At 39.7% G+C, this 12,592-nt stretch overlaps 2 protein-coding genes across 2 annotated transcripts in view; both read right to left on the bottom strand.

Moving 5' to 3' along the window:
* The window catches only part of LOC124283944 (caspase-7-like), a 43,322-nt gene extending 30,736 nt beyond the window's left edge, over positions 1 to 12,586 (bottom strand). The window contains exon 1 of the mRNA XM_046719985.1: positions 12,555 to 12,586. Within this exon, the coding sequence (XP_046575941.1) occupies positions 12,555 to 12,564 (10 nt within the window). The 5' untranslated portion in view covers positions 12,565 to 12,586. The remainder of the gene's footprint in view (positions 1 to 12,554) is intronic.
* Positions 7,415 to 9,083, bottom strand: LOC124283960 (caspase-7-like). The gene is made up of 2 exons (XM_046720008.1): positions 8,716 to 9,083; positions 7,415 to 7,665 (listed from the first exon to the last, which is right to left on the bottom strand). The coding sequence occupies exons 1-2, from the start codon at positions 8,822 to 8,824 to the stop codon at positions 7,430 to 7,432; spliced, it is 345 nt and encodes a 114-aa protein (XP_046575964.1). The 5' UTR covers positions 8,825 to 9,083; the 3' UTR covers positions 7,415 to 7,429.
* Positions 12,587 to 12,592: the final 6 nt, after the last annotated feature.

Genomic DNA, 12,592 nt, shown 5'->3' with positions numbered 1-12,592 from the left:
GGTGTCTCGTGTGTCTTTTTTGAAGGTGGTGTCTTGTGTGTCATCCATGACGGTGGTGTCGTGTGTGTCATCCATGAAGTTGGTGTCTTGTGTGTCATCCATGAAGGTGGTGTGTTGTGTGTAATTCATGAAGATGGTGACTTGAGTGTCATCCATGAAGGTGGTGTCCTGTGTGTGATCCATGAAGGTCGTGTCTTGTGTGTCATCCATGTTGGTGGTGTCTGGTGTGTCATACGTGAAGGTGGTATCCTGTGTATCATCCATGAAGGTAGTGTCATATGTATCATCCATGAAGGTGGTGTCTTGTGTATCATCCATGAAGATAGTGTCTTGTGTATCATCTATTCAGGTGGTGTCTTGTGTATCATCCATGAAGGTTGTGTCTTGTGTATCATCAATGAAGGTTGTGTCATGTGTATCATCCATGAAGGTTGTGTCTTGTGTATCATCCATTAAGGTTCTGTCATGTGTATCATTCATGAAGGTAGTATCTTGTGTATCATCCATTAAGGTTGTGTGATGTGTATCATCCATAAAGGTTGCGTCTTGTGTATCATCCATGAAGGTAGTGTCATGTGTATCATCCATGAAGGTAGTGTCTCATGTGTATCATCCATGACGGTAGTGTCTTGTGTATCATCCATGAAGGTTGTCTCTTGTGTATCATCCATGAAGGTTGTGTCATGTGTATCATCCATGAAAGTTGTCTTGTGTATCATCCATGAAGGTTGTGTCATGTGTATCATCCATGAAGGTTGTGTCATGTGTATCATCCATGTATCATCCATGAAGGTTAATGTCTTGTGTATCATCCATGAAGGTTGTGTCTTGTGTATCATCCATGAAGGTGGTGTCTTGTGTATCATCCATGAATGTTGTGTCATGTGTATCATCCATGAAGGTTGTGTCTTGTGTATCATCCATGAAGGTTGTGTCGTATGTATCATCCATGAAAGGTTGTAATCATGTGTATCATCCATGAAGGTTAGTGTCTTGTGTATCATCCATGAAGGTTGTGTCTTGTGTATCATCCATGAAGGTTGTGTCTTTTTGTATCATCCATGAAGGTTGTGTCTTGTGTATCATCCATGAAGGTTGTGTCATGTGTATCATCCATGAAGGTTGTGTCATGTGTATCATCCATGAAGTTGTGTCGTAGTAATGTCTGTGTGTCATCCATGAAGGCTGTGTGTGTATCATCCATCAAGGTTGTGTCTTGTGTATCATCCATGAAGGTCTTGTGTATCATCCATGATAGCTGGTGGTGTCTTGTGTATCATCCATGAAGGTTGTGTCTTGTGTATCATCCATGAAGGTGTCATGTGTATCATCCATGAAGGTTGTGTCATGTGTATCATCCATGAAGGTTGGTGTCTTGTGTATCATCCATGAAGGTTGGTGTCTTGTGTATCATCCATGAAGGTTGTGTCTTGTGTATCATCCATGAAGGTTGTGTCTTGTGTATCATCCATGAAGGTTGTGTGTATCATCCATTGAAGGTTGTGTCATGTGTATCATCCATGAAGGTTGTGTCATGTGTATCATCCATGAAGGTTTGTGTCATGTGTATCATCCATGAAGGTTGTGTCATGTGTATCATCCATGAAGGTTAGTGTCTTATGTGTATCATCCATGAAGGTTGTGTAATGTGTATCATCCATGAAGGTTGTGTCTTGTGTATCATCCATGAAGGTAGTGTCTTGTGTATCATCCATGAAGGCAGTGTCTCGTGTATCATCCATGAAGGTTTTGTCTTGTGTATCATCCATGAAGGTTGTGTCTTGTGTATCATCCATGATGGTGGTGTCTTGTGTATCATCCATGAAGGTTGTGTCTTGTGTATCATCCATGAAGGTAGTGTCATGTGTATCATCCATGAAGGTTGTGTCTTGTGTATCATCCATGATGGTAGTGTCTTGTGTATCATCCATGAAGGTAATCTTGTGTGTCATCCATGAAGGCTGTGTCTCGTGTATCATCCATGAAGGTAGTGTCTTGTGTATCATCCATCATGGTGGTGTCTTGTGTATCATTCATGATGGTGGTGTCTTGTGTATCATCCATGAAGGTTGTGTCATGTGTATCATCCATGAAGGTTGTGTCATGTGTATCATCCATGAAGTTGTGTCTTGTGTATCATCCTTGAAGGTAGTGTCATGTGTATCATCCATGAAGGTTGTGTCATGTGTAGCATCCATGAAGGTTGTGTCTTGTGTATCATCCATGAAGGTAGTGTCTTGTGTATCATCCATGAAGGTAGTGTCATGTGTATCATCCATGAAGGTAGTGTCTTGTGTATCATCCATGAAGGTAGTGTCATGTGTATCATCCATGAAGGTTGTGTCTTGTGTATCATCCATGAAGGTTGTGTCTTGTGTATCATCCATGAAGGTTGTGTCATGTGTATCATCCATGAAGGTTGTGTCTTCTGTATCATCCATGAAGGTTGTGTCTTGTATCATCCATGAAGGTTGTGTGTTGTGTATCATCCATGATGGTGTGTGTCTTGTGTATCATCGATGAAGGTTGTGTGTCGTGTATCATCCATGAAGGTTGTGTCTTGTGTATCATCCATGAAGGTTAGTGTCACATGTATCATCCATGAAGGTTGTGTCTTGTGTATCATCCATGATGGTGGTGTCATGTGTATCATCCATGAAGGTTGTGTGATTGTGTATCATCCATGAAGGTTGTGTCTTGTGTATCATCCATGAAGGTAGTGTCTTGTGTATCATCCATGAAGGTTGTGTCTTGTGTATCATCCATGAAGGCTGTGTCTTGTGTATCATCCATGAAGGTAGTGTCATGTGTATCATCCATGAAGGTGGTGTCTTGTGTATCATCCATGAAGGTGGTGGTGTCTTGTGTATCATCCATGAAGGTGGTGTCTTGTGTATCATCCATGAAGGTAGTGTCTTGTGTATCATCCATGAAGGTGGTGTCTTGTGTATCATCCATGAAGGTTGTGTCTTGTGTATCATCCATGAAGGTTGTGTCATGTGTATCATCCATGAAGGTTGTGTCTTGTGTATCATCCATTAAGGTTCTGTCATGTGTATCATTCATGAAGGTAGTATCTTGTGTATCATCCATTAAGGTTGTGTGATGTGTATCATCCATAAAGGATTGCGTCTTGTGTATCATCCATGAAGGTTGTGTCATGTGTAACTTCCATGAAGGTTGTGTCATGTGTATCATCCATGAAGGTAGTGTCTTGTGTATCATCCATGAAGGTAGTGTCTTGTGTATCATCCATGAAGGTAGGGTCATGTGTATCATCCATTAAGGTTGTGTCATGTGTATCATCCATGAAGGTTGTGTCATGTGTATCATCAATGAAGGTTGTCTTGTGTATCATCCATGTGTGGTGTATGTGTATCATCCATGAAGGTTATTCTTTTTGTGTATCATCAATTAAGGTTGTGTCTTGTGTATCATCCATGAAGGTTGTGTCTTGTGTATCATCCATGAAGGTGGTGTCTTGTGTATCATCCATGAATGTTGTGTCATGTGTATCATCCATGAAGGTTGTGTCTTGTGTATCATCCATGAAGGTTGTGTCATGTGTAACATCCATGAAGGTTGTGTCATGTGTATCATCCATGAAGGTAGTGTCATATGTGTGTATCATCCATGAAGGTAGTGTCTTGTATCATCCATGAAGGTAGTGTCTTTTGTATCATCCATGAAGGTTGTGTGATGTGTATCATCCATGAAGGTTGTGTCTTGTGTATCATCCATGAAGGTTGTGTCATGTGTATCATCCATGAACGTTGTGTCATGTGTATCATCCATGAAGGTTGTGTCTTGTGTATCATCCATCAAAGGTTGTGTCTTGTGTATCATCCATGAAGGTTGTGTCTTGTGTATCATCCATGAAGGTAGTGTCTTGTGTATCATCCATGAAGGTTGTGTCTTGTGTATCATCCATGAAGGTTGTGTCTTGTGTATCATCCATGAAGTTTGTGTCTTGTGTATCATCCATGAAGGTTGTGTCTTGTGTATCATCCATGAAGGTTGTGTCTTGTGTATCATCCATGAAGGTAGTGTCTTGTGTATCATCCATGAATGTTGTGTCATGTGTATCATCCATGAAGGTTGTGTCTTGTGTATCATCCATGAAGGTTGTGTCATGTGTATCATCCATGAAGGTTGTGTCATGTGTATCATCCATGAAGGTTGTGTCATGTGTATCATTCATGAAGGTTGTGTCATGTGTATCATCCATGAAGGTTGTGTCTTGTGTATCATCCATGAAGGTTGTGTAACGTGGTTCATCCATTAAGGTTGTGTCTTGTGTATCATCAATGAATGTAGTGTCATGTGTATCATCCATGAAGGCAGTGTCTCATGTGTATCATCGATGAAGGTTTTGTCTTGTGTATCATCGATGAAGGGTTTGTCTTGTGTATCATCCGTGATGGTGGTGTCTTGTGTATCATCCATGAAGGTTGTGTCACGTGTATCATCCATGAAGATAGTGTCATGTGTATCATCCATGAAGGTTGTGTCTTGTGTATCATCCATGATGGTAGTGTCTTGTATCATGTATCATCCATGAAGGTTGTGTCTTGTGTATTGTCATCCATGAAGGCTGTGTCTCGTGTATCATCCATGAAGGTAGTGTCATGTGTATCATCCATGAATGGTGGTGTCTTGTGTATCATTCATGATGGTGGTGTCTTGTGTATCATCCATGAAGGTTGTGTCATGTGTATCATCCATGAAGGTTGTGTCATGTGTATCATCCATGAAGTTGTGTCTTGTGTATCATCCATGAAGGTGTAGTGTCCATGTATCATCCATGAAGGTTGTGTCATGTGTAGCATCCATGAAGGTAGTGTCTTGTGTATCATCCATGAAGGTAGTGTCTTGTGTATCATCCATGAAGGTAGTGTCATGTGTATCATCCATGAAGGTAGTGTCTTGTGTATCATCCATGAAGGTAGTGTCATGTGTATCATCCATGAAGGTTGTGTCTTGTGTATCATCCATGAAGGTTGTGTCTTGTGTATCATCAATGAAGGTTGTGTCATGTGTATCATCCATGAAGGTTGTGTCTTCTGTATCATCCATGAAGGTTGTGTCTTGTGTATCATCCATGAAGGTTGTGTCTTGTGTATCATCCATGATGGTGGTGTCTTGTGTATCATCCATGAAGGTTGTGTCACGTGTATCATCCATGAAGGTTGTGCCTTGTGTATCATCCATGAAGGTAGTGTCTTGTGTATCATCCATGAAGGTTGTGCCTTGTGTATCATCCATGATGGTGGTGTCATGTGTATCATCCATGAAGGTTGTGTCATGTGTATCATCCATGAAGGTTGTGTCTTGTGTATCATCCATGAAGGTAGTGTCATGTGTATCATCCATGAAGGTTGTGTCTTGTGTATCATCCATGAAGGTTGTGTCTTGTGTATCATCCATGAAGGTAGTGTCATGTGTATCATCCATGAAGGTTGTGTCTTGTGTATCATCCATGATGGTGGTGTCTTGTGTATCATCCATGAAGGTGGTGTCTTGTGTATCATCCATGAAGGTGGTGTCATGTGTATCATCCATGAAGGTTGTGTCTTGTGTATCATCCATGAAGGTGGTGTCTTGTGTATCATCCATGAAAGTAGTGTCATGTGTATCATCCATGAAGGTGGTGTCTTGTGTATCATCCATGATGGTGGTGTCTTGTGGATCATCCATGAAGGTGGTGTCTTGTGTATCATCCATGAAGGTAGTGTCATGTGTATCATCCATGAAGGTTGTGTCTTGTGTATCATCCATGAAGGTTGTGTCATGTGTATCATCCATGAAGGTTGTGTCATGTGTATCATCCATGAAGGTAGTGTCTTGTGTATCATCCATGAAGGTAGTGTCTTGTGTAGCATCCATGAAGGTAGTGTCTTGTGTATCATCCATGAAGGTAGTGTCTTGTGTATCATCCATGAAGGTTGTGTCATGTGTATCATCCATGAAGGTTGTGTCATGTGTATCATCCATGAAGGTTGTGTCTTGTGTATCATCCATGAAGGTAGTGTCATGTGTATCATCCATGAAGGTAGTGTCTTGTGTATCATCCATGAAGGTAGTGTCTTGTGTATCATCCATGAAGGTTGTCTCTTGTGTATCATCCATGAAGGTTGTGTCATGTGTATCATCCATGAAAGTTGTCTTGTGTATCATCCATGAAGGTTGTGTCATGTGTATCATCCATGAAGGTTATGTCTTATGTATCATCCATGAAGGTAATGTCACTTGTATCATCCATTAAGGTTGTGTCTTGTGTATCATCCATGAAGGTGGTGTCTTGGGTATCATCCATGAAGGTTGTGTCATGTGTATCATCCATCAAGGTTGTGTCTTGTGTTGTACACACCTTGCCAAGCAGCCTCAATCATTTGACTTTAGCTCAAAAGTTGTTTGATGAAAACATGTTGAAAAAAACGAATCTTTCAACTATATTTACTGAGTTAGACCATTAGAGTTAGACAAGAATGAAATCTACACAATCGTTCACTGTCACATTTGCTCGTAATGATGTGAGATATTTTATTTATCGTCAATCAGATCGCTTGCTCTTGTGAGATTGGCTTGCTCCCAAAGTACTGCTTCGATTCTTGTGATGTATGTCTCATTTTGTAGATAAATCTATGGGCTTGAAATTAGCACATAATTTTCAAAGGGTATATACAGTGAGCATTGTTGAATTCGCCTGAAACGAACATGGTGTGTCGACATCGTTACCTTACAAGCACTTTTCCTCGCGTTAAGAATCTATAAGTGACAGTATATACCTTGATTCCAGGGTTTTGTTTTGTTTTGTTTTTGTTTTTTTATTTTTGCATTTGCGTTGCAAGCCCTGTGTTCAAAATAGATGAAAGAATCAATTTGTTCAGGTAATTTTCCAATGCTGCTGGTTTATTCATACCACGCCATATAAACCATAAACTACTGATGCAGTGACTGGTCAGCAGGAACTGTGCTAGTCGTGATATAAAACAAAACCACTAAATTGTAATGTAATATTTTTTGTTAATATACCCTTGATTACATTTACCATGTCTTAAATTCCTAACTTTCTATTTCACTAAACTTATGTCACCAAATCTTACACCCCAAATGGACACCACGAGCTAACAATCTCTAGACGTGCTGCCTACTCAACGTATCGAATCGAACTGACTTCAATTTCAGTTCGAAAGCCGCACGTGGCAGGTGTCTTTTCGCGAACTGTTTGTATGTACACAAACTGAAACATAATAGTTCTGTGTGGACAATCCTTTTGTCCAGTGACATATGTGTAGAACTTTTTGTATGGCCATGAACTGTTACGGGCTACTGAGAGTACATCATCTTTGATGATATTCTGAGGTTGGTGGCTACTCACGATCCAGCAATACTGACAAAACCAACGCGACTCAACATGACGTGTACATTACGTGCTGGGAAAACGTACTTCTTTTGTCAGCATGGACGTTATACATGGTATCTGCTTATTCCTCTTAAAGAATTCAGTTCTTCTATTTAACTCGAAGTTATAAGCCACTTTCCTGTTGACACGGATCATCATTGTCATCAGGTCGAGGGAGGTTCCGAATTTCTCCAAAACATCAGAGAGCGCCTCGATGAACCATGACCCTTGATTTGCATTGCCTTGCCAGGAGAAGTAGCCTGAAAAGTAACATGAACACATCCAGTTTAATACTGTACTTATATGCAATGCACCGTTACATGCCTCCGTGGATAGAATGTTTTGATCACTTGGCAGACCAATATATTATATGTGCATGACCGATACGCCTTTTTTCGTCATTTAGAGGCGGGAAGAAAGTTAACATGTGGACATAGACCCTTACCTTACCTACATGTAAAATACTTTAATTTCATTAGTCAAGTTTGCTTTAACAAGTTTCCATGGCACCCTCCCAGTAAACTTTCTCCCGAGAAGCTGTATCGCTAACAATTGTATGACGTCATAATATGACGCATGCAGTGCATGAAGTTTGAAAACCGTTCGATTAGCTGTTTTCTGTTTCACTATGTACACAATTATTTTACCGACTTTCACTGCTTTTTAATACTATTTTATACATTGATTCGTTTGCACAATCAACCTAAACATAAATAACCACTTTTATTGTTGTTCTAAGCTTTTCAAAATATGTTTTGCTGATCGAAAAAATCCAGTCGAGAGGCAGGCGCCATTTTGTTTACATGTCATATAGTCGGTAGCGATCTTCAAAATAAAATAAAATGATATTTTGTACATTTAACATGGCGGTATGATAAATACGTTGTATGCTTCTCCCTCGGGTAAAACGGTCTGATGTACAACCTTTTGTAGCAGTGTCATCCCTCGCCTACTGCCCGGGTGACACTGCTACAAAGAGGCGTGCATCAGACCGTATTACCCTCAAAAGAAGCACACAACGTATATTTGCTGATGATAACTACTTTTCCACTTGCACCTAGGTTTAAAGGGCACTTTTGCCCGCTCACGTGAATACTTAGTAAGGAGTTAGTGAATTAATAAATAACTCAGAAAATGTATTCAGAAACCATGTCTCGTCTCTATGTGGCTGACACAATGCTGCTCCCAAGTTAAATATTAACTCACTTACACACTCACAATAAAGCTAAATATAGCCGTCCATTAACCAGACAGTCATCAAAGAGTGATCACCACCTCAAGCTTTAGGTGTTCCTCTACGATCACCTCACCTGGGACGACAGAATATGCAATGAAGAAATCTGCCTCAACGGGGATCCTGTACGTCACTGGTATTAACTCTTCATCCTCAGTATCTCCCGTCACGTCAATCGAATCCATCACGTCCTCAGACTCCTCCTTGTTGCAAGCCTAAAGTGGAATAAACTTCACGTTGGTGAGGGAACATTTTGCTACTTGATCAAATTGATCTGTTGATTAACAAATAGGTATTTAGTAAACGGGTATCAGGCTAATTAGCTATCTCCATCATTCTTCAACTCATTAATTTACAAAGGATTTAAAATATATGTCCGTTCTTCTAAAAGGTTTAGGTTTAAAGACAATCAGAGATTACTTCAAGAACATTTCGATTCTTCATCGAAAACAACGGAGGAAGACACTAAATGAAGAGACACATTTAACATAAAGTAACTATAACCTGTATAAAAATAGCTTGGGTTTGCCAGCCAGAGACGGGGTCTTTTGAATGGATCTACAAAGTCTTCTATCTGTACAGGTTCGTCTGTTCCATAGACCAGTCCTTCCTCGCCATAAGACAGGATGACACACGCGAAACAATCATAGGAGGTGAAGTCCGACGCTGCCACTAGGATAGATAGTTGACATGAAAACATGGATCACATGAGATAGGACACAGAATCTTTTAACATTAAAGCCATGTGCTGATCTGTACCTCTCTTCCAGAGCCTGCTGGTACGGGTAAAGTGGTTTACATATGCTCATGGTATGGTCATATTGTAATGATTGACTCTGCTTTTAGCAGAGATTTCTTATGAATGTGGAAAGGATTTTGTCGCTTCTGTGTATATGAAATAATAATCGCTTCTGATTATGTGAAAACAAAATCCAAAAGATTTGTAAAATAACAGTATGATATTTTTGAATATCAACGACACCTTTAATGTTTAGCGAAAACACTGTTATATAATCCCACATGTATTGACCAGTAGTGTCCTGTTTTTTTACTGATCAAAGAAGTAGCTCCAACCGTGGCATTCAGTTACATCTTACAGGGAACCCTTACTTATGAGATAAAGTAGTTTCAATATAAGTACCTTTCTTAATAATTGATTTCATCTCAGAAGCTTTCTTGTTTGGATGCATATTTACTGTAAAACCAAGCTCCATGAAACGTTGGTACATCTTTCCAGCATCTTTGTCAGTTCCAGTTCTAGTTGGCTTGTTCTTAAACTTTTTGTTGTCGAAGATAATGGCCAGGCCACGCTTCTCACTGTTCATCCTGTATGTTCTGTCTTGGAATTCTTCTCCTGTATAAACTGGGGTCTGTATGCCACTGTTACAAGATGAAAAAGAAGTTTCAATTTCCCCTGTCTCTCAGTCCTACTCTAGAATTCATACTTTGCTTTTGAAAAATTAGATTGAAGGTAGGTAGGAGTAACTCCCAGTCCATAAAATTCAAAATATCTTACCCTGGAGTAACATGACCTGTGCTTGTACTCTTCTTGGCTCAGACCCGGCGTCTTCACTATCTTGTCCACCTAAAAGATGAAACAAATATTTTAACAGCTAGTGGCTCAGTCCCTAACCATTGCTATAATATTGATGCCATCTAAGCTCTGGATCGCATTGAGTCCCACTATAACGTACTGTCAGTCTCAGTTCAAAAACATATCATGGACTGTGGTCAACAGTGGTGGACTGTTAACATATCTCAAAAATCGAAACTTGAATCATATTCAGCTTTCAAATTAAGTACTTAATATAGAATCTTGCCTTCAGCAAATATATAAGAAGATGAAGAGACGTTAACAAGATCTGCTGCTGCTGCCATAAACTTATGATCGAAACTGGACGTCATACTTATAGCCAAAAAGAAGAATGCCAAAGATTAGGTTTTAATTTTTGGCGAAAATATATAATTCATATTCAGCATTAAGGCTAATTTCTTTCGATAACTATTCCTACACTAATCCATCATATGGAAAAATTGTACATCTTATGTCTTCTAAATGTAAAACACACTGTTACACAACTCTCGAAATATCTTTTCCACGCTTTTAAATTACGAGAGTCACTCAATATTCACTGATGTAATTTCCACGTGTGATAACCTGTTCATGTATAATTGTATTATGTATGTTCTATGGGCCTGTGTCCTGAAACTTGGAAATAAAATTCTATGGCATATAGTACTGTCACTCTGGGATACCATTGGTACTGTCTATACCGAGGACACTGAATAATGAGACAAAATGTATAAATTGAATTTCAGGAGTTACTGGTATTGATACACCATTATTCTTTGCCAGACCGACAAATTAAAAAATACTGAAACTTAATAACGTTAGAGATATAGTACGAATGCATTCTTTGTTTGTCATATATGGCTAGGTTGTCAAAGAATGAAAGAAAGTTTCCTGTAATATAAGACAATTCAAGCATATTTCATATGAACGTTAAATACAGTGTACGTTCATGAAAACTTTGAGGTTTTGAAACATACTAATATTATCTCTATCTTTGTCGGAAACTATTCAGTTATATATAAAGTTCTATCCCCTATTTAAAGCTGCTGGTACCTGCTTAAACATCCTGGTCAAAGCAGATACACCGACACGTTTGACATATCAAAACATGTGTCAATTAGATTAGTTTGTTGTCTAACACTGAAAGAATATCCAAGCTATATGACTTGTGTGTGTTATTGATCGAACCGGACCGGACAATCCAGTGATTAACATCGCCAGCTATAATCCATGCTGAGGGGCTAGCGGGGTGATTATGATTTTAGGGGGTCACCCATTTTGTTCTGGGGAGGGGCACCACATGCTACTAGGGGTCAGCAATTTCATTACTTTGAAAATTTAAAAATTATGCATAAAAAGTATTGGGGGTGGGGTCATTGATTTTGTACATGACATGCAAGGGGGGTCACTTACTTTGTTCATAAATTTTAGAAAACCGTTGCATACATCAACCAAATCACCGAGCATGCCCTGCTGCTGGGGGACCTATATAGGTCCCGGATATCCTGGATAGGTAGTTAGAGACTAGTCAGGTCAGTTGTAACTAACACAAAAACGTCAATCAGGTTGTTCTATTTCACAAGGGGGCGGTGGGGTAGCGTAGTGGTTAAAGCGTTCGTTCGTCACGCCGAAGACCCGGGTTCGATTCCCCACATGGGTACAATATGTGAAGCCAATTTCTGGTGTCCCCCGCCGTGATATAGCTGGAATATTGCTAAAAGTGGCGTAAAACTAAACTCACTCACTCACTATTTCACAAGGCGTATCAAGAGGGTTTTACATGAATAAATGAATGAATGAATAATTGAATGAATGAATGGTATGCCAGGTATTTCGACATAACATATTTTGCGTCGTGTTGTTATCATTAACTCTCGTGCTGCCAAAACGCCAGCATTATAGAGCTTAAATGCACCACAAACCCACAACCCCGTACCACTCACACCCACCCCTCCGTCTCCGCCTCATCAAAAGCTGTATCCTCTTTCATATCCTCTTCCTAATACATTATACGGTTCAATTCTGCCTCAAGATTCCACTTGAAGAATGAATAGAATGAATGAATGAAAGGCAAATTTTGACCCAATAACATATCTTGAGTTTGCATACCCGCTTTATCGCATGTCAGCACGACTTAGTGTAGAAACTGTCCCGACTCCCCAACCGCCTGACACTTCCTGATAACCTTGTCTGATATTAATAATTATCACTCCTGAAACCATATAGCTACATATCTATAATCTTCCCATTCAACTGCTTCGCACTCTTAACGACACAGTCTACGCAGACCCACACCAACACCAACACCAACACAAAACTGTCAACAGGAAATGTGTACTTACTGTCAGCCATGCTCGAAATGAATAACCGAAACCAGGAG

Source organism: Haliotis rubra, unplaced genomic scaffold, assembly GCF_003918875.1.
Source record: "Haliotis rubra isolate DU_JTF1 unplaced genomic scaffold, ASM391887v1 Scf1099, whole genome shotgun sequence".
Lineage (NCBI taxonomy): Eukaryota > Metazoa > Mollusca > Gastropoda > Lepetellida > Haliotidae > Haliotis > Haliotis rubra.
The sequence above is the reverse complement of the archived record's forward strand: the minus strand, read 5'-3'. Positions and strand labels throughout refer to the sequence as shown.

What these genes read in the sequence shown, in the direction of transcription:
- LOC124283960 (XM_046720008.1), bottom strand. Translation starts at nt 8,824, where the DNA reads ATGGATTCGATTGACGTGACGGGAGATACTGAGGATGAAGAGTTAATA. An exon ending in TGCATATTCTGTCGTCCCAG is followed by an intron (nt 7,666 to 8,715) that starts GTGAGGTGATCG and finishes GTTACTTTTCAG; the next exon opens with GCTACTTCTCCTGGCAAGGC.